The sequence below is a fragment of the Python bivittatus genome, unplaced genomic scaffold (genome assembly GCF_059951505.1).
Source record: "Python bivittatus isolate LINGU-HERP-01145 unplaced genomic scaffold, Pbiv_v1 ctg000330_np1212, whole genome shotgun sequence".
NCBI classification, from domain to species: Eukaryota; Metazoa; Chordata; class Lepidosauria; order Squamata; family Pythonidae; genus Python; species Python bivittatus.
The window spans coordinates 41,991,306-42,017,448 of NW_028277058.1; the positions used below are offsets into that span (position 1 = coordinate 41,991,306).

Below are 26,143 nucleotides of genomic sequence, written 5' to 3' on the forward strand. Positions count from 1 at the left end.
TGCGTGCAACTGCCTCTAGAAATCGCTGAAGGCATCTGACTTACAGAAAGAAGACTTTTCCTGACCTATAGTTATATCATGAGATAACACTATTATTAGATGCACTATTTCATGACTCACCCATCTCAAAGGTGACATTATAAGACAACATATCTTATTGATCATCACTATTTTTGCCATTTTCATTGTGATGCCCTGTGAGATAATTTTTACAGCTTTCCAAAATACCTCAGATGGTTAAGAAATCCTATTTTTTTCTTAATCCTTTTGTTAAAACCTTCCTGCTGTGGCTAGAGAAATGCAGATCAATTTAAATCCAATCTACTTTCTGGACAGATTTCCATCCAAGCAGATTCACTGGGTTTTTGATACAAATCTTCACACATAAAGATGAGGGTGAATCTGTAGGGGTGGAGGTTGTACTTTTGAAAATGCACAAGAGAGCCAGGTTCTTGGCTCTTCCTTTTCTGTCAGCAAAAAGTTCCGATTGCCACAGGGCTCTTGATGGATGTTGTTCTTTGCAGCATCTCTTTGGGTGTCCACGCAGCCACACAAAACTCTGTCTTAGCGACCCATTTCATGTAACTCCCTATGTTGAGATCAAATTCATATGCAGCTCTCCCACAGAATGACTTCTCACTAAACCTGGGTTCCATATATGGGGAACTGGCTCAAACATAGCCTATGCTAAGGGGGGACACTTCGAGTACAGAGTATATTTGTTAAAGAAAAAAAAAGTTAGCCTTGCAAAAAAAAAATACAAGAATTGAAATACTGAGCTACATATTGCAGGTTAAGTTTCTTTAGAACATGGCAGCAAATTTGTTCTTCTTCTGGGAAGGCAGTTAAAGCAGGAAAAGAGAGTGATATATGGAGTGCAAAAAGAGTGCTGAAGAAAATGTATATTTCCTGAAGATTTAAAATATATATTGGTAAGAGTGAAAGCCTGGTAGCTCCAACTCATAGCTAATGATGTGTTGGTGAGAAAAATTTATTACTGAAACAAATCAGGGCAAAAATGTAATGTTCTAAAAGTTACAGCTTGTTGATATACGTATATGGCTAATATTTTAAAGCTTAATGATCTGCTAGATTGTTCCTTATTCAGAGTCCCATTAAACTATAATTGGAAATAAAAACAGATAGCAAAGGGAGGGGAGTACATAATCTAATTTAGGAATTCTAAAGAGGTCTTTCCCTAAATATATTTGATAGCCAAAGACGGTTAGGGTTTAATTCACAAAATCCTTCAATTGTTCCATTAGGAGCATAAGTGACCTGAAAGGAAGGTGGGGGGATACTGAGAGAAAGTGCTGATGATTAAATAGAAAACCACAGGATGAGGGAGCAAACAGGGTCCACCCCACATCATTCATGTTCGAAGGCTGCAATAAATGGTCATATCAAGAAAGTGATAATAATATGACTGGAAAGTCCATATTTTGGTTTCTCAGAAAGTGATTTTTCTGCCTCCCCAGTTAACTTGTTTTCCTCTCCTGCAAAACTAAACTAAACTAAACTAAACTAAACTAAACTAAACTAAACTAAACTAAACTAAACTAAAATAAACTAAAATAAATTGGGGAAAATCTATGTGCCAAATCTGTGCACCTCTCAAGCACTTTCAAAACTTGGGAAGCCAGGGAGGGAAGGAGGGCTTCAAAACTGCACGGGACAAACTTCTTCCCACACTGACCCGTTTCTGAAGGCTAAAGCAAAGGGCCTCTGTAGCGGCATCCTTGATTGTCCAGCTAGGTATAAGTGGGCTACCTGTCCTAAATGAAAATCCACCCATTCAGTATGATGGGAAGGCCTGTGGAACCATCACAGTTCCAGTGATTAGAATACTTGAGAACTCTTCTTAGAGCTACAATTGTATTCATTTATTTAGCAAACTTATATACCTCTTCAGTCCCAACGAACTCTAATTAGTGTACAATATATATAAAAACAGGACAATAAATTAGCTATAATAAATTAAGATAACACAAGATTCCAATGCAATGCAATGCAGTGCAATAATATAATAGATGGCACCATGGTGCTTTAGACCGCATACCACTAATCCATTCGGTTCCCCAAAGGCCTTTCAGAACAGCCAGGATGTATCAATGATGAGTGAAAGGGGGCACTCTCCTATCTGGGGTTAGTTGTTCCACTGGATGGGAGCTCCTACAGAGAATACCCTCTTTTGCATCCTTTCTGGAGATCCCTCTTGTTTTTCCATAAATATTCCATAAATATTTTCAATCCTTATTTATGGAAGAGGAACCAAGTAAGTTACCCATTCAAGGACAAACATTATTGGATGTGTTCCTTCGGGTGTGTGCGTGTGTGTCTTGAGTACAAGAGATGGTACTGACAGCAGGGGATCTGGGCAGTATTGGAGTGGAGCAAAATGTCCCTGATCCGTCTTGAGGCAACATTATCTCTAGTAATGGACTGCCCCATGCAGTACCTGTGACACATTTTCTAAAATATGCAACAAAACGTTTTGTAAATTGTTGGATCCTACAGATAAAAGTGGATCGTCTTCATGTTATATACTTTTTTACAGTGGATAACCTCAGACATGGATCTGAGGTATAAATGCTGATGGAGGGTTCTTTCCTTTAACTGGGAAGGAGAAAGAAACCCCACCCCTCTGATGGGCACGTCTGGGCACATGTGGGTGTGATATACCCTTTTGTATAGGAGGTCCTCCAAAATCTGTCATCAAATGCCTGTTTCCATCTGTATTCTCCATAACCACGTACATCTACAGAGCCGAGAGGCTCTCTTGGGACACAGATGCGCACCCGCAAAGGCGGAGAGGTGCCCCCGGCTTTAGGCACGCAACAACTGCGTCCTTCGTTGCGAAGGGAGGTCAGCCTGTTCTGAAGAAAAGCCCCTAAATTATCTGCGGATCCGGGCAGAATAACGCAACACCCTTTCGCACAACCTCCAACCCCGAACCGCGTCGCTCCCCCGCCTTCTCGCGCGGCGGCGGGGGTTGCCCCAAAAGAGCCCGCCCAGATCGGAGGCAAGGCTCGGAAGGGGAGGTCCCCGGCTCCTGCCCGATCCGTTAGTTTCCGAGGGCGATTTCTCTCCACGCCCCGCCCGCCTTGATCCCAGCCCAGGCACTGCGCGGGCGGCCGCAGCGGCTCGTCCGCCCCGCAGACGCTCGCTGGGAGTCGCCGAGGCGTGGCGAGTTCTCCCAAGCGCCTCTCATGGCCGAATCAGCCGCCGCTTCGCTAACAGCGCGAAGGGGGAGAGGCGGCTCTGCGCTGCTTTATGTCGCCTCGGGGGTCTGACACCGCCGCCCCTGCCCCCAGCCCCCATCGCTAAATTTCCTCTAAGAACAAGCGCCGGGGAAATTGGGCTTTCAAGACCGCAACCCGGACGCGTTTAGAGTAAACGCATCCCTTTTTGAGGCGGCTGCGTAAAGGCGCACGGGCCGGAGGAAGGAAAGAGGGAGCGAGAAAGAAAGAAAGAAAGAAAGAAAGAAAGAAGACGGAGGAGGGGGATGCGGCTTCTTTTCCTTCCCCTCTTCATCTGAAAAGAGCCTTCCGCCAAAGCACCGGGTGTAGCCGAGGCCCCTCCGGCCGGCCGCCTTCACCGTCCCCAAATTCCCGCCTTAGTAATTGTCGAATGCCTTTCAGGCACCCCAGCAGGGGGTGAGGGGACGGCGCTGTGGCCTCGCGCTCCTCGGCCTCCCTCCCTCCCTTCCCGCCCCGAAAAAATGGGGGCAGCCCTTGCGGAACACGCCTGAAGGGAGGGACGCCGAGGCTCCTCCCGCGCTGCGCGAAGTGCCTTCTCGGCGCACGCCTGCCGAGCGGGAGATGGATAGGACCGAGCTGGATGGCAGCAGCACAGACGCTCCCGAGCAATGCTGCCAGGAGGCTGCGCGGACTGTCGGTGAAGCAGCAGGCGCAGCTATGGAAGAGTCCGCAGCGGAGGCTCCCGCTTCAGGGGGCTCCGCTGCCTCGGCCCTCAAGGCCGTCTGCCTCGGCGCTGCCCAGCAGGAGCTGAAGCAGCAGCAGCAGCAGCAGGGGGTCAAGAGGCACCATCACAAGCACAACCTGAAACATCGCTACGAGTTGCAAGAAACGCTGGGCAAGGGTACCTATGGCAAAGTCAAGAGGGCCATCGAGAGGTTTTCAGGCAGAGTGGTAAGGGCTGAGACGGCTGGCCCGGGAGGGGCATGCTCCAGGCGGAGAGTTGGTGGCCTTACTGAAGCATCTAAGCATGACGTTCCTTGGGTAGAGCTTTTATTCATGGCAGCCTTCCCTAGGGTGATGCTCTGTGGAAATTTGGGGACAACAATTGCTTTGTACACTGCCTCTGGAGTGAAGGGGCTTAAAAATCTTACCAATAAAAAAAGAAATAAAATGAACTCCCAGAATTCCCAGCCATTAACCACAAAACCTGAGAGTTATGGGAGTTGTAGTTCCAACACATCTGGAGGGCACCAGCTTGGGGAAGACAACTTTGTGATATACCCAAAATTTCAAAGCTTGAAGGTGATCCTGCTTTTGCTTTTGCTTTCTGTATCTCACGTTGTAGCCTCTTAGCTTCTGTGGAGTTTTTTACGTTCTTGCCTCCTCCCCACTTTCTGAGATCCAGGATTCACTGGAGGAGTGTTTATGCGTGTTTGATCTTGGAATTTTATTTTGAGCCTTTCTCTCCAAATACCAACTGAGTTCATTTATAGAAATCAGAGATAGTTCTTTGAATAAGGAGAACTGGATCATCTGTAAATTGGCACCATTTGTCTCTTCCCTTCCAGCAATCAGACATTGCTCTGTTGTTTAAAGTGTGGACATAACATCCATTGAAATACATATCCTAGTTGCTAACCAGAGATGCCTTTGAGATTGAAGAAATGTTAAAGCCCAACAGCGTGTTGCGGGTGGTAATGACATGCACTTTATTGACCTCTATAACAAACACATTGATGCAGTTGCTCCTATCAAAGTGAAGTTTAGAGTCCACTTTATTTAGCAAACTTAACGTTGCAGTGCAATATAACTGTTCCCAGCCCAACTTTGGTGCTTTTGTCACAAGATGCCTGAATATCATAGGGGAATTCAGGCACATGCATCAAGTATTCATGTAATAAGCTAAAAGTACAACTATTTTCTTTTGATGCTGTCTGGCTATGTATGAGGGTTCTGCATTTAAATCAGGTATGCAGATTATACAATTGTTTGATCAAGTATTTTGCAGTAGATTTGGTACAGCTCCATGTTTTGTTTGTATTTACAATTTTGCCTGTTGCTTGCTCAGTCAATATTTTGAACAAGAGACTGAAGTAAACAAGCAAGCAATAGTAAAAAGCACCTTAGCTACATGTGGTGTGATTATGTATGTGACAGCCTCCTCTATTTAAGAACATTTAGGCTTTTCCATAGTGTGATTTGTAGTAAAAACCCTAAATCCTAGTGCAGAGGTCAAAATAAATAATTAAATAATATCCCACTGCATGTAGCATGAAAAGAATTTTTAAAGACCTGGTACAGATAAGTCTTAATGTTGTATTATGCTCTCTGTCATTTTACTAAATCATTAAGTTAGTTAATCAAAAGCAGAAGCGAATGCTCATGTTCACTTTGACTGCCTGTTTTTTTTCTTTGAAAAAGAACATTGCCTGGAGCGTATCATATTACAGGGTTTTAAAATTAGCAAAACATCTAGCTCAAAAAATGTACAAACCCAAGAGTATCATTTCCAGATTGTATTGGTATGCTCCTTTCAATAACTGCATGTTTATTAATTTTAGGACAGCGCTGATAGTTTTTTTTTAGATTTGCTTCAGAGCAATATAACATTTGCAGTTAAAGAGACAAAACTGAGGAAAATGGAGTGAAACCATCAAATGCAGTAGCAGTTGATATTTATAATCTATTTATTTGTTTCTAGATTAAAGTTTCTTGGCTTTTACATTGGAATATGTGTTCCATGCCTCCAGATAATGCTTACTTATGTTAAAAATGGCAATGTGCTTTACTGAAAAACACATAAACATCTTTATCTGTTAACACGTGAAATATACTCTCTTCACACATAAGAGAGTTATGAAAAGTATTTGGCCCAGAATTGATACTGGGAATTCATTTAGCCTTTTCTTCTCTATCTGTGCTATGTTTCCTTTCTCCTTAGTCATAATCATTTATGGAATTGTTAAAGAGCTTTGATTAGAATGGCTCTGTACGGTGGCCAGCAGAGGGGGTCCTCGGAGCAATGTGACCAGCATAATTCCCATCATGATTTCATGCAGAGAAAACCTTAATACTGTATTAGAAATCTCAAGGTCATGTTCCCACCTGTGACATTTGTTTGCTGTCATAGTAGTAGGTTAGGTAGCATTTTCCTACACAGTAGTATGTAAATATTTGGAAACATAGGGCAACATCTAGCAATATCTTTGGTAGCCTACTCTTACCAAGTTACCTAAACAAAAACATTTCCATTAACTTTTTATTAGTTAATTGTAATTTTGGTTTGAAGCATATTGCCACAGACTTCTTACAGAAAAATCAGACACCAACAAATAAAATGTCAGATAGTGGTTTTCCTTTGGCTTCTGGGAGAAATCCTATGAAATCTGCAGGAAGACCTCTGTTAGGTAAACATCCCCAAATGAGAGAAAACTGTGCTTCAAATGTGCATGTTATACAAAAAAAATTGTATACTAAACATTATAATATATGTGGACTCTTTTCTTTTGCTTTCCTGCAGATGCTCAGTATTCCCAAACTCCTACAAGCTAGATATTAGTACCTAGCAATTTGATTTTAGTCTGAAAAATGCTTAAAAATTTGACATTTGTTTTGAGAAATGCATAATACGTTTCCACCCATAGCTTATGTGAGGGCTGTTGAACTGTGAGGTGGATTATAGATATGTTATATTTAGTTTGTTGTCAGCAAGTTGTTATTTACCCTTGTTTACTTAATAAATGTAACAGAGATTGGGTTGCACGCTGAATGAAATGCAGGAATAGGGCCCACTTGTACCGGGACGGCCAGCCTTCCAAACATTCACTGGGCTTCTGAAGTGCAAGTATGATTTATATAAACATGTAACAGAAGTAATCTGTACAGAACAAATCTGTAAAATGCAAGGCAGGCTTGCATTTAAGGGTTTGTTGTCTGCCATAGAATTACATGCAAGGAAGAAACAATCTTCGGTTTGGGCTCTAGAGTCAAGCCTGGACACCTCATTCTCTTTCACTGCTACTGCCTAGTCATGCCAGATTTGAGGCACTTTGCTCCTATCTTCCCAGTAACGTGCAAATTGTTTCTAAGTAAACCAGGCATAGAATTAATTCTGCTGAAAAATAAATTGTACCTTCCTGCAATTCTATCTGTTCTTAAACAGACCAATACATTTTTGTGGCCATACTTTCGAGGCTACTATAGTGAAAAAAATGTGGACATTTTTTAAATTCACCCAGATGCAGTCCAGCAACATTTTATGTATCGTGCAATCTATTTTGGATTCTAAATATATCCATAAATCATGGATTCTCTATCTAATAATTATAGAAGTAATGAACAGAATATGTCTAAACTGTTCCAATTTATATAAACATGTAACAAAAGTAATCTGTAAAGTAATCTGTATGGTAGGCTTGCATTTGAATTGAATTGAGAAATTATATTTGTTCCTGAATATGTAATCATTTCTCTTTACAACTTTGAAGCTTGTCAAGTAAAAGATAGTGTTATAAGGCTATATAGCCATTCCAAGTTAGAACTGGAATTGCTATATACCCTTTTAACACTAAGGAGCTTTTTTTGCAATTTCCTCAATACCATTTTCAATTGGAATACAGGTAGTGGCCACAATTGGGACCAGCAACTTGGTTGTTAAGTGAAGTGGTCACTAACTGAAACCGTGACTGTGCTTATGATCTTATTCAGCTTTCCTTTGCTTTACAGACCTGCAAAGGTCATAAATGCGAGGATTGGTTGCAAAGTTATTTTTTCATCAGTTGAAATTGCAAACAGTCGCTAAATGAGGCAGTCGCTAAATGAGGACTTCCTGTACTTCAGTTAATATGAACATTGCTAGCAATCTGTGGCTTAATTGTTGGAGGAACATCTTCTAGAAATCATCAGTAGAACAGAACACAATAGCTTGATTCCTATAAAATCTCTAAGCAGTTTTGCATATATATGAATATCAATTTTATTCTGCTGAAAGCTAAGCATGTAGGATTGGATGGGAGACTATTAGGAAATCTCAGAGCTCATACTAGAGTTGAAAGTTAAAAAGGCATCCCATAAGAGGGCCTTGACAAATCACTTTTGCCCTGTTGCCAGGAAACTACATGGATGTATCTATGAAGTTACCAGGAATTGAACTCAGTTTGACATATATTTTATTATTTAAAGCCCAGACTGAGTAAGCAAGAATGTTCAGGGAAGAAAATGGCATTCCAACACCTAAATTAGGCTGTCAGAAAATAAACACATGAGAAAAAATGTTTTCTCCTTGTGGTGGCACTAGGAATTGTGGGAATTCTCTTCCTTTCCTCTCATTTTCTTTTCCAAGAATTCTGCACACCAGACTGGTTGCTTGGCAGTATAATATTCAATCTCCTTCTGATACTACTTAATATTGTGCTTTAGTTTCTATTCCTGTTCCATGTGAAAAACTTATATGTTTTTGTTCCTTTATTTCCCACCTCCACCCATCATCCTGAGAATATATTTTTCTTAAATACTGTATCTTTCAGTCAACTGCAACTGAAGTTTGGTTACAGATTATTAAAAAAACAGAGAGAGAAAAATTATTTTTTAAATTGATTGACTAATTAGATGGGAACAATTTCAGGTCTCCTGTTTATTTTCTTCAACTTGTCTAGTTCTTCAGTTTTTCTGAAGACTCTGCTCACTTGCAGCTGGCTTCTCTTTCACTTACAGTTTCTATGAAAGAAAAGTCTGATTAAAAAAGAAAAAGAAATAGTTTGTGAATGGGAGCTGCTAAAGGAACGGAAGGAAAATCTGGGAGGCATTTCTTCAGAATAGATGAAAATACCTCCTAATCTTTCTAAACCTGGTTTTCAAAACGGATGCTTGCTGTGCTTTGTTGGGACCATGCTTCGTTTTCAGAAAAAGACTCCAACTTTATGGAGATCAGTACCATCTGTGCTGTTAGCCATTCTGTAGGCTGCTATTTGCTAAGTGCAAAGGGAAGGGCAGTCTGCACATATTTAGAGGCCTGTTTATAATATCCTTGTCATTGAGAAAAAAAAAATGGCTGCTAACTCCAAGCATAATTTGTGGACTGTAGTCAAAAGAATTCATATTATACCAATTTTACCTACAAATCAGAAGAGTGATTAACACGTCTATTAAACTGTTCATTGATATCTTCATGACTATGAATACAGTACATTCTTGATTCACTTGCAAATATAATTAAGGCATAGAGACCAGGCAATGGTTGATGAGCTATATGCAGCAACCCAAGGCTTTTTAAAAGAAAAATCTGATTTGCATAGCAATATAATTTGCATACTGTAAGGGTGCATAAAAGCTTTTGTTCTTGCAGTCATGGTATTGAAAAAGCTGCATAAAGTGGGGACAATTCCCAAAGGGAAATTTAGCAGCTGTAATATAGAATTATAATCAAGTATCATGCAAGGGTTAACAAAAAGATAGCTAGTCTCAGCTATTTTGTTTAAAGGAAAAATTAGTTTTATTTATTTTTAAACCAAAGTCAGTCTAGCTAACTTTTGGCTTGTCATATGTAGAGAGATGGAGAGCATGTTTCCATCCAGAGTGAAAAAGATTTCTGGGAATGCTGAGATACATATTTCTCAAATAACTCTTTGAGGACAATGTGTGACTGATTTCTTGCCTCAGTGACAGGAAGTTCTCTCATCTTGGAGCTTGGTCATTTTATTCAATGGAATCTTTAAAAGCTATTTTTAACTGGGAATCAGCTGTGGTAATATAGATACAAATGTTTGAGTAATTTTACCCCAAGAGGATCTCTCTTAAGATTGTCATATTAGATCTTTTCTAACATTACTGTTATTGACAACTTCACCGGACTTCTTAAGAAAGCATTCCTGGTGTTCTAAAGTTATTTCCATCATCTATGAAAAATTGATGAACATTTGGCAGAAAGTGCCAGTGAGACATGTAGAGTGAATTTGACAGCAGGAGGAAAAATGAATCTTCATGATCATGATCAAAGACTGGGGTTCAAAAAAATTAGGCTATGCACTGACATTAAAATCAGTCATATGTTTCATCAGTTAACAACACAGTTTTTGCATCACTGAAAGTAGCAATTTCTTTTAATGCTGAACCTTGGGTATTGAGTTTGGCATTGGGAATTATGGGAATTGAAGAAATTCATCCAAAGAGTATCAGGTTGGATAAGGCTGGTATAAGTCTCTGGTTTGAAATCTGTGGATTGTATGAAGGTGAGTGGTTTGGTATATCAGTAGTATGGGAAGAATATATGACTTTTGGACTTTATTTTCATGGCTTTTAGAATTAGAAACTTTGGCGAAAGGTTAGCTGAATGAAATGAATTCACAGTGGAATCTATTTTCCAAGTAGCTCTTAACTAAAACCACCATTGCATTGTAATAGATTGTTACTAACAATTTCAAAAAAAAAATTGAGAAAAAAGATCATAAAATTGATAAGTAACATTAATGTACTATGTGAGTGGGTCTCTTACCTAATTAAATTTAAGGTTAGGAAATTATGCAACATATGGAGGAAATCTTATCTGAAAAGTTGGATAAAATTACGTTTGTTATATTCACTTTGGGTGAGTCATTTCGGGTGAGATGGGTGGCCATATAAAATTGACAAATAAATAAAAATATTTATTGAATAAAGCTATTTGGAATGATCAGTTCTTGCAAGGGAGTATTTATTCTTCATAGAATTCCACTCACACATTCTTTAATTGGTATACATTATATATAGCAAATGCTGATCCTTTTTAACAGATGCTTTGGGAGTTCATTTGGTAAGATTAAAAATGCCTAGTTCTACTGCTGAATATTTTCATAGAAAGAACAGTAAGATACATGCATCTGTGCAATATTTGATGACTAGTTCATTAAAGCCACAAGTGTACTTAGGCTTTCATTTGTGTTCTCCTGCTATTGTTTCCTGGACTCAGCCTGTAGGGTCAGGCATAGGATTCTCATTTGTCTTGCCCACATGAAAGTCCTCAACATCTGTAAGTTATAGTTTGTGAAGTGTAGTTTCAAACAGCACATATTTATCACCAGGTCTCCACAGAAAACACTATACATTGTATAAATTAGGAGATTTCAGATGCAGAATATTAGGGAGCTGGGTGAGATACTGCATAGGAGTTTAGTAGTTGACCATGCTGATCAAATATCTACGATTCCAGAAATATCAAATATCAGAAATTCCAGATGATTAATACATTAAAAATCCCCTCAGTAATGTTCAGTTTTAAATGAGGAGGAATACCTGTGTTCACTAATTAAATGCAAAGTTATTTGATATTCAAATTGTAGCTGTAAAATATATAAAATAAACCAGCATGCATACAAATGAGTTATGTCTCCTTTACATTCAACTATCTTAGGTAATAGTTATATCTTGGTTGACCTTAAGATGAAAATTGGTTATTAGCTTTGATGTTTGATAAAATAAGAAACCTTAAAAAGTAAACTGGTCTAATGTAAAACTAATGTAAATATGCTTATTCAGATCTTACCCATTTGGGGGATATGAATAAAATCTGTTTGTGAGTAACTATTTATTTGAAAAAAAATTGGCTATGGAAAAAAGCTTCCAGGATTAGAATGATATGGGATCTGGTTATTGTCAAACAATATTTATCTATTTATTAGATTTATATACCACCTTTACTTTGTGCAACTCAAGATTGTAATTGGGCTACTAGTCATAGTCCAACACCTTAGGCGTTACACTACAGTTATGCTACACATTGAACTAAACTCTAATGGTGATTTGTTTAGTTTGGCTCAGTGGGACTTAGCATATTGTGGGAACCAAGTCAATTCTGATAGAATTAAGCATTTTTAAAGCTTATCAAGGCTTAGTAAAGTTTATTAGTAGTAAAGATGGACCAGGCTTTCAATAGTATTTCACCATTTTATGTATTTTAAAGGCTTCTTCTGGTTTTAGATTGTTCATACATATTCCCCAAATGTGATTCCCACTTATAAAATAGGGACTTATGTTAAGAGACAAAATCTGAATAGAATACAACCTGAGCATCAAGGCTAGAATCAGAGGTACAGCCCACCTGTTAGTTTATTAAGATTGGAATCCTAATTTGTGCTTTGTGAACCTTTGGGAAGTGTGCTCTCCAAAGTGACTAAAGCATCCCTCTGAACCCACTGACCCAAGTATTGAGCTACTGAATTCATTTGAAGGTTCAGTAAAGCTTGGAGGGCCTCCTCACTGTGTGAGGACACCTATGTATGCAGAGGTGTGCCACTACACTATGGCAGCAATCTTAGTGAAAGTATTATCTGTGCATAGACACACATGTAAAGAAGATATGGACAAAAGCCAAAGGATGAGGATGTAGCCCTTGACATTTTGAGCAGCAAATGGACATGGACACTTCCCTTTGGGTCAAGTTTTTATTTCTGTTTCTATTTATTAAGAGATAGAAAGACCCTATTAAGAGTAGGGATTGTGAGAGTTCCTGTTACTTGCTTCTATGAATAACATTATGCCAACTGTCTGGACTGCTTTAAGAGTAAAGTCTGAAGTCAGATTTTGTCCACTGAATCCAAAGTACACTGAATGGTAACTCAGAGAATCAAGGTTTTACTGTACAGAGATGATGTGAAGCCTGTAGTGAAAGATCTGCAGGGCCTGCCAGTTGCTTACTGATCACAATTTAAGATATTGATATTGACCTTTAAAACCCTAAATGTCTTAAAATCTGATTACCTGAGGAATTTGTCTTCTGCTATGAATCTGGCTAGTTAGGTGAGCAGGAGAGCCCTTTTGAAAATGCACCTAGTGCCAGACTCTGGTTTAAATGGTACATGGGAAAACATCTGTAGAATGCTCTCCCTACATGGGTGTATTTGGCCCCCCTCTCCCAGTATTTAGTGAAGTGGCAAAAACTCATCTTTTTCACTGAGTATTTAACTGTTAAACTGAATTTGTCTTTAATTTTGATTTAAATCCTATTAATTTTGTTGTGTTTCATATTTTGTATTTTTATTGTAAGTTTCCCTCAATATTTATATAAGCAGAAAGATGGTGTATACATTCAATAGCAACATCACATGTTCCCCGAAAAGTGATATTTATGATTATAAGATGGCCACAACTTCATTAATTTGCAAGCATGGGCATGGTTAATTTACCAGTCACCCTCTGGGGGAGATGGTCAGCATATATATTTAATAATAAACAAACAAACAAACAAACAGAGGCAAAATCCAGTCTTTTTACTATTCTATTGCATCCAGTCTTACTACTCTTATCATCTGGCCTATTCTGTTTGAAAATATGTATGCCTTACTAAGGTGATGCTAGCCCAAGAAAGATCAAATATATATCCTCAGCCAGTCTGGAGGATGCTGTTGCTTTTGTAGCCATCCTAATGGAATGATTTACAAATTGCCCAAGTAGCCCTAAAACTGTATGATTTTTTGGAATCCAGTTTATGATGATCAGCTGTTACAAAACTTTTCTGCCCTTGAGAAAATGTCCTGGCACCAAATTGCTTTGGCTCCCTCTGGCTGCAAACTCCATCTCATATTTCCCAATGCTGTGCTGATTTGGGGAAGCACTTGAGTGTATTTCATAGTATTTGTGCTGTCAGTCTTTTAAAATATTATTAGTCCACATAATTATACAGTGAGTTTTTAAAATCTGGTAGGAAAAATGCTAATAGATTTAGAGCAAAAATGTATATTATTTGAAACATTTTAATGTTCACATATATTAAAATTTCAACTTAAACATCTCCATTGAGGGTGGGAATTTCAGTGCGGATATATTGTAGATTGAATGCCATATCTTGCTTTGCAGTTAAATATTTTCAGAAATCTGGAAGCATGCAAATGATGCTTACCTATAATCAGCTCATAATTACACCGTTGATATGACTATCAAACCTGAACAAGATGATCCCTCCCTACTATATCTAAGAACGATTTTCAGTTCAGCCTTGCATGATCAAACCCAGAAAATAATTTTAGTGCAGTGCTTATATCTGAACATCTGATGATCTGGTATTTTTAAAAAATAATCTTGTTCTCATATCATTGACCTTTCATAATGGAATGCCTTTGTTCAAGGCATAAGTGCAGTTAGTTCAGACTTATTCTTCTTCCTGCATTTCTTTTTCTTTCAGCCGCTTTCTTTTTTCTGTTGCCTTGCCCACTGTCAATATGATCAAAAGTTTTAGTATGATTCAGGTTTATTTATTTGTTTGTTTTGTGAAACATTGTCAGAAGATCTTGCATATCTTTATGAGAAGAGAGCATGGGTTTCCAAGGGGTGATCAGTAGTAAGATGTGCATCATAACACGAACTCTTCATTGTACATGCATCACTGTGTTGTATGCAAGTATGTAAGGGCTGGAGCTTGTGTTGTGATGTCAACATTAACGTTTTGTCATTTTGTAAAATCTCAACTTGCTGTGGACATTGCTGGCAGAGAGTTGTGTTGTCTCACATAAACCTAATGGACCACTTCTGCTTGAGGTTATTCTCCTTGGACACCCTCTTGGAGAAAAAAAACTTCTGGTTCAGGGCTAGATTCACCTGGGATGTTGGTTATAATTTGTTAGTTCATTATAATATTAGTATACCACCTACATTACCAGACAGTTTACAGTCCACAAACATAAATCAGTGTTCCTTCTCCAATATTTAAATTAGTTTTGGTGTTCGGTGTTTTAGCATTATCATAAAATAGGCTTGATGTGGTTGTTACTGATTACTTTTTATCTTTCAGTTCTAATTGGACCTTTTCTTGTAATTCACATGCCCTCTCCAGTTTGTGGATTTTTCTGATCTTTAAGGAGCTTTTGTGCAACTAGAAACAAGTTGCCAAGTCTTAAGTTTTGTTTTGTTTATATTCATTCAGGTAGAAACTAAGCTGTCAGCCATCTTGAAGACTTTATTTTATTGTTGAATTTTGAGACTCTCCTATGCATTGAAGAGGCTTACATTTGATGACTTAACTGGTAGTGCATAGAAGAGTCTCAGAATTCAGCATGATAAGCCTTTTTAAAAATAAGTCTTCAACAGTTGAAATGAAATCTGAGAAAATTGAATTTATTGCTATTTTCAGAAAAGAAAATGTTCACTCAAGAGATCCACTTATGCAAGTCTTCCCACTTCAGTGAAATAAATCAATATTTATCTAGGATTAAAATGAATATGAGGCCACTACCAGACAAAGAAGAGAAAGATAAATTCAGATCATATGAATCATATGTAAGTTTATTGGAACAAATAGCTGTCACAGGGATAAATGAAATCAAACGCTATGTAGTGTAACTTGTCTTCTTCCAGCTCCCTCTGATAATAAGAATTACCACATATACTATGAATTCCTGAGATTCTTGGAATTATCAGGAAAAGAAAACAGGAAATTACATGCCTGGTGATATCTCTTGAGTCTTCAGAATTGGGTCCTTTGCTTCAGTGGAAAGTATTAACACAGAAAGCATATTAATGATATATTTAAGACAGTCTGTGTTATTGTCTGTTGAGCTAAGTTTGTTCTTTATGAACTGGCTGATCATGAAGGCAGCATAAATCATGTAAAGAATTCTCATTTGCTGTTTCTGCTTTTTGCAGATGGGGCTCATAGAGTAGAAATGCAGTCAGATGTCTGCTCCAGGATATTTTAGCTGAGCTGTATGAGTCCATTAAACAAATGTAATGGCTTTTTGGAAAGACTTACTATGCATTTGAAACCAGATGTTTTACACAGAGAACATCTGGGAAGTATGGGTGTTTGTGTGTATATACAGCACATTGGAAAATAGCTTTATTGAGCGCAGCTGGGTGGCTGCTTGGGATGTGGTTGTAGCATATAACAATCCAGTTGTTATAAGAAATAATTTATTTGAAGTGTTGCCATCACATGAATGTTTGGCACAGGGGCCAGCATCTTTGTTTCATTCTGTGCACAAATTCTTCTCATTATCATTCCAACAAAACTTGCTATGACATTTTATATCCTGTTATATAAGCTGATTCAATCTTGAGCATGCTTTTAAGCTGGTATGAACATTATAGAGCGCACTGTAGAACAAAGTCAGCAGTTAAAAAAAGGGGTTGCTAAGATTAGGTTATCAAATACAGTCACAGGATTTATGGAGAATTTTTACAAATTTACTTGTCCTATTGGGAGATATCATTATTATTTATAACTGCATTCCTATGTGCTTGTTAGAGGAATAGAAAAGCTAGTGCATGGGAATATATGTTTCATCAGAGCCTAAGGAAATAATATACTGTACTGTGTTGTAACTGAATTAAATATAAAGCCATGTTTTCATTTTAGCTGATATGGGACCTGCAAATATTAGAAGACAAAACTGATACATGTAAAAAAAAAAAAAGCCTGATTTTTTATAGGATCCTTTTTTCTTTTTGCATTAAAATAGGTTTTCCACTTAACTTGATTTGCCAATTAGAGAAATATTGTTCTAGGTTCTGATGTAATATCATAATCATCCCATTTAGGATAACTTAAATAGAAAGATTAAAGTCAGAAAGACTGGCTTAAACTGGCTGATTCCTGTGGCACAGTAAAACTTTTAAGTAACGCTCTACAGAATGGCATGATTTGTAGTATCTGCTGAAATTAAATTCTAGCTAAAATAGGATTTATATCTGTACCCTGGAGATGTACGTTTGTGACAAGGTAATTGTCTTACCTTAGAGAAGCCTGAGTCGCTGTTGTAATTCTGTGTATCTTTTTTAAAAAAAGAAGTGAAGTAGGCACAGCGTGTGCCCACATCCTGACTTATGCTCTGCACAATATATGAAGCTGGTCCTGATACTGACATTTGGTTTTAAGAAAACAAATATTAAAAATAGTATTTTTTTTCAAAATATAGGTGTTTTCTAAAAAGTAAGCAATAAATACTTTCCATTAGTAGTGCTCACAAAACATCCACATGGATTAATACAGATTGTCAGAATTTATAGCAACAAAAATGCAGACCTGTCAGACAGCGGTTCACTTTTGAGTCCAGGTCTCAATAGAATGAGGTAGTAGAAAATTGACATAGTAGAGCAAAGGGTAGATGGAGCAAGGGTACAGCAAGCAAGCAAACAAACAAGATGGAAATGTTTAAATACTGTCTTATTCATCAATTTTATTTATTTAAATTAGATTTATATTTTGTTCGTTTCTTCCCCAGGATCTCAAAGGAATAGCCCTATATTTTATCCCCCAGAAACAGTGGGGTAATTTGGGCTAAGAGAGGGTGCTTGGCCCAAAGTCACCCAATGCATTTCCATGGCTAAGGTAGACTTGAACCTGGGTCTCCAGGTCCTAATCCAAAATTTTAACCACTACATCACAATATCCAGTACAAATGAAACAAATAGCAAATTGAAGCACAGTTAATTGCCAGAATTTCAAAGAGCTAAAGTATTCCAAACCTTTTAAAGTGATTTCATAGATTAAAAATATTTTTGCCTAGCTTCTAAAAGGTAGCAAAGTTAAAATCAGACAAACCCTGTGGAAGGGATTCCATGGCTGTGATTATTATTGCCCAAACAGCCTTGTCATTTTCCCCCCCACCTCATTGAGGATATGTATAAATTTCATAAATAATAATGTAGACTGGACATGGGTTACAAGGACTCTATTACGAAATTACTGTACTTTCACAGGTTCCACAGAGATCTGTTATAGGGAGTACAATTGCATAGTTATATTCTAATGTATCTTTGTTTTATGGTATTTCAGTATAAACAAAACATTACGCCTGAATTCCTTTGAATCATACTTAATGCTTAATCACTCCACCTTGGCTCCTGCTGTCAGTGAGAGCAGCTAAACTAACCAGGAGTTAACTAGAGCAGGAAGTTAACAAATTGGGATTCCTGGTGCTGCTGCTGGCAAACTAATACAGTGGTACCTCGGGATACGAACTTAATCCGTTCCGTGACTCTGGGCGTATCCCGAGTTGGTCGTAACCCGAAGGAAATTTCCCCATAGGGTTCAATGTAAATCCGGTTAATCCGTTCCGCCCTCCGCCCGAATTTGGTCGCAACCCGAGGCAATTTCCCTTAAGGTTCAATGTAATTACCGTTAATCCGTTCTGGCGTCCACGGACCACACGTCAGGCGGGAAAGCGGCCGGGCGCGGTGTGGTGCGGCGCGAAAACGGCCGGGTGCGGTGCAGTGCGGCGCGGCGCGAAAACGGCCTGGCGCGGCGCGGCGCGAAAACGGCCCGGTGCGGTGCGGCGCAAAAACGGCCCAGCGTGGCGCGAAAACGGCCGCGGACCACGCAGCAGGGCTGGAAAAACAGCCGCAGACCACGTGGCACAGGCAGAAAAATGGCCGCGGACCACGTGGCACGGGCAGAAAATGGCCGCGGACCATGTGGCACGGGCGGAAAACGGCCACGGGCCACGTGTCACGGTGGAAAATGGCCGCCGATCCGGTTCGTACCCCGAGGCGGAGTTCGCAAACCGAGGTAAATTTTCGGGGCCGGAGCTGGTCGTAACCCGAAAAATTCGCAAGCAGAGGCGTTCGTATCCCGAGGTACCACTGTAATTGAAGTCAGAATTTGAAGTTGGCCTTTGAATCCAAGGTCCTTTGAGGAGCAAGAAGCCAAGATCCAGATTTAGATGTATCACTAAGCTTCTTATCTTTCTTGTTCTTGGTTTATTTATTTATCTTTGTTGCATGCCCCTAACCATGGCACAAACATGACCTGGTAACCTCTTTTTCTTGCCACGTCCTTATGATGCTGCCTTTGTCTCATCCCCAGCCCTTATCTGAGGCAGCTTAAAGTCATCCTTTGCTATTCCAGTTCTGCAGTGGTGTTTTCCCTCTTCTCCTAGTATCTTTTTTGCTGGCTCAAGGATTACTGGATAGCACTTTAATTCAGCCATCTGGAAGAGCTTATTTTGAATTCTTTTCCTTTTCTGTTTGCTACTCTTACAAAGCTGGTGCTGAAGAGCTTATCTATGCTGGATAGCTTTCCTTTTTTGAACAAATAGATTTGGAGCACTTGGGAGTTGATGATTGAAAGCCATGTTTAACAAATGTAATCAATAAATATTTTCAAATCAGATTGGGAAACATCATGGATGAGCCAGACTGCACCTTCAAGACTGAATTTCTCTGAGAGCAGAATGCAGGGAGTGAATGCCCCGCTGAAAAGTAGCAGCTTTTATCCTGCCTGTAGAAAATGTTAGTCTGCTTCTCCTCGTGCAAAATCAAGAGAGAAAGAATTCTTGTTTATCTAAAAAAGCAGTCCCTTTTCATATGCCCAGGAAGCAAAAAATGATCATAACATACCAGATAAAAGACTAAAATTAAGGTGCATAAGGAGAGGCTTTTGACTAGCCCTGCACAGAATGGATACTGAGGGCTTGCAGGACATAGCAAGGTCAGGAACAAAATTTCTACCGCTGATTTAGTTTATTATGAAGAGGCCCACATGGCCAAGTTTTGGTACTAGTCTGCCATTTCCAACCCATTTATAAGAAATGCCAACAATTTTTTTTGTATCATTAAAAATTGCTTGGATGGATAGTAGCTACAAATAATGGAATCTTAGTCTGATGTTGCATTTGGCCCAAGTGAAAGTGGAGACCAAAAATAAGGATCTGGCAATTTTGCTACAAGCTAAATATAACTGCAGTTTTGTTCTTTTGGTGGATTTGGCACTCAATATTGGTCAACGTTTGTTAAAGTCAGAATTAGGGCTTCATATTTACAGTTGTGAAATAGTTTTCATTTCCATTCCAGTTGTAAACCTTCTGAGAACTACTCCACCCCTTTTTTGGATGCAATGTGAATTTGCTTTGAAAGATACTGGATTCCTTTTTATTCATGACTCTTCCTGTGAGAGAGCTTTTGCTGCTTGTTTTCTAAAAAAGGTTCTCTCTGATGCTTTGAGAGTTCCTCCAAGTTTGTTCGTCTGTCTGTCTCCCTCCCTCCCTCCCTTGTTTCAGGCTGCTTCTCCCCTTCCTGCTATGTTGTCATTTAGGATGACTGAATATGTGAAGTTCTGATAATCATAGTTGTTCTGTAACTACAAACAGTTTAAGTTATTTGTTGTTTTCAAACCATTATATCTTTCACATTAACTTTTATCTCATTTCTGTTGAGTACAAAATTTAGGAAATATATTAGCAACCAGTAGGTTGCTAATGTACTTTATTAAGTTCTTGTTCCTACTAACTAGGCACCAAAATATGTGATGTTTATATCAGTTCTAAACATTCCACACACTATAATCACCACTGCTCGAAGAGAAAAAAGGAATTCAAGATTCTGTTACTGAGCTTCTTCAGCCTTTTGTCTCTGTCTCTTTCTCTCTCTCATACACAGGCATGTATATAGGTATAAAAATCATTAAATTTTGTTTCCTAGTAGAGTCCTTTAAATCCTTTAAGCAAAGTCTGCACTAACAGATTTACTTGAATTAATTAAAATATGGTGCATGATTCTTTCTAAGTGCAAAAATATAATTTTCCAGCAACTTCTGCTGGAAACAAGCCAGCTGCGCTTGCACAGTAAGGTATGGCAAGTATGAAACAATGAGGGGATATCATTTTTTAGCATGCAGGGTTCAGGAAGTGCGCAGAAAATTCCTGTTATCACATGAGGGTAGGAAGGGAGTTGCAAATGTACCTTCCACCCTTTGGCTTACGTAAGTGTAGCATAAATCATTTAGGATATAATTTCGCTGTCTTTGAATCTGTGTAACATTGAGGGAATAAAAATATTCTTCTAATTCCTCTTTGATTGCCGAATCTCCCTGTTGAAAGAATAATGTTTCTTGCAGTGAGAAGAATTGTCAAAATGAAACTGAAACACAGTACATACATTTAAAAGCATCCTGGTTATTGCAGAATGAATACATCAATTTATTAAAGTAACATCTTGCATTGACACTTGGTTTGTGATGTCTAAAAGGGAAGCATTTTTTTTTACAAGCTGTAATACATGAGTTGTTAAAGCACTGTACATTTTAAGACTTTTTTATACTGATATATTGAGAAGTCAAATATTGTAGCAAATTGTTACTTATTTATATGGATTCTCTTAAACCATCCCAATAAAATAATTTTAAAATCAATGTGCAAAGAATGAAAATAAAGTCTAAGCTGTTTCCATCTCTTTCCTCTTATGCATATATAATACATCTTTGCTTCTTGATACTATATTCAAGAAGAATGTAATAAAACAGTTTAATCCTAAAATTTCCACTTTTGCAATTTTATGTGTATTTTTCCTTGAATCTTTTAGGCCTCATAGGTAGATGGCACCAAGATAAACACCTGCAGAAAGATGAAATATGTAAATTGCAAAAAACAAAACAGAACAAAACCAAAAAACCAGCAGATCCAAAACCCCAAGGCTGTACTTAAATTAGATTGTGTTGGGTGCAGATTGTCCCACTGATTGCTCTTTAGGATCACTGAAGTAAAATCTTTTGACAGTCCCCCCTAAATATTAGGTTTGCATTACTTCTAAGTATGAATAAACTAAGGATTATAAATAAACATGCATTATATATAAGTATAATGCAGTATCTAAATGCGGTGAAGGAACTGTTAAAGGTGAAAATGTTTTAAAGCAATTTGATATATTTTAAGCATATTTCCCAGTGACAGTAGCATATTTCTCTCCATCAGGGAATTATGTTTTATTTTTTCCTTTCCAAAGTAAAATTCTGTTCCAAATACGGATTGGAATTCCAGCTGGATCAAATGACTATTTTTAAATCAGAAATCAGATGGGCTTCATAAAATGCCAAACTTAATTAGGATAGAGTGTTAGGGAAATGAAATATATTTTACACCATTTTTTTTTCATTGTAGTGTCTTCAAGATTAAATAACATTTATCCCTACCTATAATTTGAGCATTCTTATAAAAAGAAAATTATCTTTTTACAGTAGCACAAAATGCATATAAATATGTTGAAATATATTGGCATAGCCAGAAATTTCTGTAATTCTCAGAACTGTACCTGAAAGGAAAAATGTAAAAGGATGAACCTAACTACAGAAATTATGACAAATCATTATAATAATTTAATTCAGATCGCCTAGAGGTAACTTCATTTGTTCATCCATCAAGTATCCTTATTTGTCTTCCAAAGTCCATAAACCATCTTTAGTTCTGGATAGGGCTGCACTTCCCCAAACAGAGTCAGTGTGCAGCCTGGGGGTCCTCCTGGTCTCATAGCTCCTATTTGAGGAACAAGTGGCAGCCATGGCCAGGGGCCTTTGCACAGCTTCATGTTGGGTACCAGTTGTGCCCTTTCCTGAACCATAAGGCCCTGTGCAAGGTCACTCATGCTTTAGTCATCTCCTGAATGGACTATTGCAATGCACTTTACATGGGGTTGCCTTTAAAGAGCACTTAGAAGCTACAGCTAGTACAGAATGATGTGGGCAGTTATATATACTCCTCAATCAGTGCATGTTAACACCTCTGCTCTGCAAGCAGCATTGGTTGTCAGTTTGCTTCTGGGTTTAGTTCAAGGTGCTGGTTGCAACTTTTAAACACTGCCTGGCATGGAACTGGTTTATTTGAGGGACCGCCTCTCGCCGATTATGTCTGTCTGTCCCATTAGGTCCAGCAGAAGAGGCATCCTCCATGTTCCATCTGCTAAGGAATGCTACCTGGTGAGGCTGAGGAAAAGCCTTATCTTTTGTGGCACTCACCCTTTGGAATATGATTCCCCCAGAGATTAGATTGGCCCTCTCCCTCTTGGCTTTTCGTAAAGCCTTAAAGAAGGGAGCCTGGGGATCAGGAAGTAGGGTTTTCTTCTAATTTTCTTTCAACACTGTTAGCTGCAAGGCCATAAATGAAGGGTTATTCTACTTTGTTCTCACTAGTCATCTGAGGTACAGTACTTAAGAATGAAACAAACATGTTTTTTAGATCTTAATACATAGTAAAATAGATATTCAAGGAGAACAAGAGGAATGGGCTATGGCAGCAGGCTCCTCCCCAGATCCATTTTTATTAGGATGTATATAGTTTAGTATTATTTGCTTTCTACTTTCACATAAAATTAATAGACATATTTTCCTTAAGGAAATAGCAATAATACCGTATATACTCACTTACGAGCCCATCTGTGGATAAGCCAACCCTTGAATTTTTAACCAAAATACCATGAAAAATGAGCCATCCGCGAGTAAGTAAATCCTTGAAATTTTTGTATGTTTTAATTTTCAAAATTGGCTTATCTGTGGGTGATGTATTTTTCATGTTATTTTGGTTAAAAATTCAAGGGTCTGCTTACTTGCAGATAAGTCCATCCACGGATAAACCAAACCCAATTGTTTGTATGTACTTTGGCACTTAAAATTCTCATCTTATCCGTGAGTATATACAGTTGTCAGATTCCATGGCCATTTGGCTAGATAAAAGGCTTCAGACTATAATGACATTTTTTAAACATTGCAGACTTGTTAAAAATTTCCTTGGATAGCATCATTAGAAATCAGCTCTTTTGATACGTTTTTCTGTCTTGTCAATGCACACTTGTGAGTGTCTAGCAACTATTTTGCAGCCCTCAGAGGGCTTGTAACATAGAAGAACTACTCTAGGGAAATTGCACAGAGGGAGAGAGACAGAGACAGATGATAAAGGGAAGTTTGAAAAGATAGCTTTACTAGACCCCACTTTATGCTCAAAATATAGAATATTTCTGAGATATCATTTGACCCTCATTGAGTCATGGAACATAGCATCATTTGGATTTGCCCCATCCTCTTATAAACTTTAGACTAGAGTACAGATCATGTGTTATACATGATGCTGCTCTTGAAGATTTCTCTCAAACTTCATTAGCTTGAAGGAGATACATTTCACTGACTCTTAAACCAGTAGCCAATATGGTTGTTTTTCTGAACCCATTTCAAAGTGGTAGTGCTTACGTTTGAAAAATCTAAATGACTTAATATCAAGCTATCCAAAGGATGGTCTTCTTTCATAGGAGCCCATCCAAACATTAGATTAATAATTTAAAGGGGAAAAGAAAAATCCAAGTGCCCCCTTGCTGAGCAGAGATGGTACTTAAGATTATCCAGCACTGGATGAATTCCAGCTTTGTATGTAGAAAGTCCCAGTTTGAATCCCTGTCATCTCCAAGAAGGCTAGAAACATCCTCCTCCTGATAGCCTGGATTGCAATTGCCAATCAATGCCAACAATAGAGGCCAGGAAGGACACATCTTCTTACATGGTAGCTTTTTATGTTCCCATATTTGTGCTTATTTTGCTTGATATTAGTTCATAAAACTTTAATGTTTTATTAATTGAAGGGTAGCTCTTAAACATTGTAATATATTGACGTATTCTTCAGTTCTTCTGAAGAAAAGGTATAAAACAACTCTTCATGAGATTTAGAGCTATGGTCATCATGGCTAAATTAAAAGAGACATTGGAAGGAACATTTATTAAGTTTTATACAAATCTAAAATTAAATTCCTGTTTTTCAGGCTTGGCTATTTCTGTACAGTATACAGTTTATGTTATCTCCTATTTGTCATGTAGGCTGAGATCCCAAATATGTTCCCTTCCCTGTGTGGTATGATTGCCCCACTGACCCAAAATGGTGAAGAATTTATTCTTTTCTATGTTTGACAATAACATCCTTTTAACATTCTTTCTGAGAACCAAATACAGAACTGTTTTATGCTATACATATTTTTAAATCAATGTCTATATTTATTTTTTTCCTTAGGAATGCATGTGTGGATCCAAACGCCACCCACATGCTTTTTTCATGCTCAGCATATATGCACTTTCACAGTCTCTCCCACAGAACAGAATGAAAGGAAAAGAAAAACCAGGCCTTGCTGAATACTTGAAGCTGCTTTCCGCCCCTCAGGAATTGCTCAAACATTTGTTCCTCTCTTTTTTTAAAAAAAACATGTTTAAAATTACATCCAGCCTTACTAACAGTAAGATTGTTGAGCTGATCCCTCAAACCAAAGTCATGATGTAAAAAGAATATAGAAATATCATAACTTCTAGACCTCCCCAGATCATAAAGATTACACTTTTTTTTCTAGAAGGATAGATGTTTTATGCAGGAAATCACTAATTTTTGCAACCTTGTTTTTAAAAATGTGATGATGGACTTTACTGTTCAAGGGCAGGAACTAAAATAATTGGGCACTGCAGCCAGAGGATAGAAATATTTTCTTCATATTTGCCATCCTAAATAAAATAAATTACTTATTTTGAAAATAATATACAGTTCTACTCCTGAGTAATGTAGTAAACCAAAATTACCCTAAAGAAGGCTGATGTTTCATAGCATGTGAGTAATAACTCCATAGTTATTCATAAAATATTTTGCATTGTTTGTGAAATAATATGCAGAATCAGCCTAAAAAAAGTAATTTATATTTATATTAAGTTGGATAGCATTTTATGTATTTTCCTCTATCTTCCAGTATCTAAGATGTTAGTAAAACAATAAAATCACATTATACAATTAATAGAACGTTTCCTAGTTCATTTTAAGTTAATGACAAGGCTTAATGATAAGTGTTAAAAAGTACTATTATCCAATAATATTGTGGAATGAAAAGTCACATGTTTTGCACCAAATAATCTTGATTTTCAAGCAAAGGGAAGCATTAAGTAATAATTACATCTTAAAAGTTTGAATACCAAGCGTTAAAACGCTTCAACTGTTGCATATGTGTGTTTTGAAAACTTGCATCTTGTATTTTAAAATAAATTATTCGCACTATGTATATGGGAGTAGAAGTTTACTCATTCTGTATATCAGGGTTCCTCAACCTTGGCAACTTTAAGATGGGTGGACTTCAACTCCCAGAATTCCGCTGGCTGGCTTGGGAATTCTGGAAGTTGAAGTCCACCCGTCTTAAAGTTGCCAAGGTTGAGGAACACTGCTGTATATTGTTGGCTTATATGTCCATATCTTGCCCGATTTGAT

The 26,143-nt window shown here is 38.0% G+C and overlaps 1 protein-coding gene across 2 annotated transcripts in view; it reads left to right on the forward strand.

Annotated features, from left to right (window-relative positions):
- Positions 1-3,116: 3,116 nt before the first annotated feature.
- The window catches only part of NUAK1 (NUAK family kinase 1), a 56,795-nt gene continuing 33,768 nt past the window's right edge, over positions 3,117-26,143 (forward strand). For both annotated transcript variants that reach the window (XM_007430381.4, XM_088141095.1), the window contains exon 1: positions 3,117-4,151. In XM_007430381.4, the coding sequence (XP_007430443.2) occupies positions 3,822-4,151 (330 nt within the window). In that variant the 5' untranslated portion in view covers positions 3,117-3,821. The remainder of the gene's footprint in view (positions 4,152-26,143) is intronic.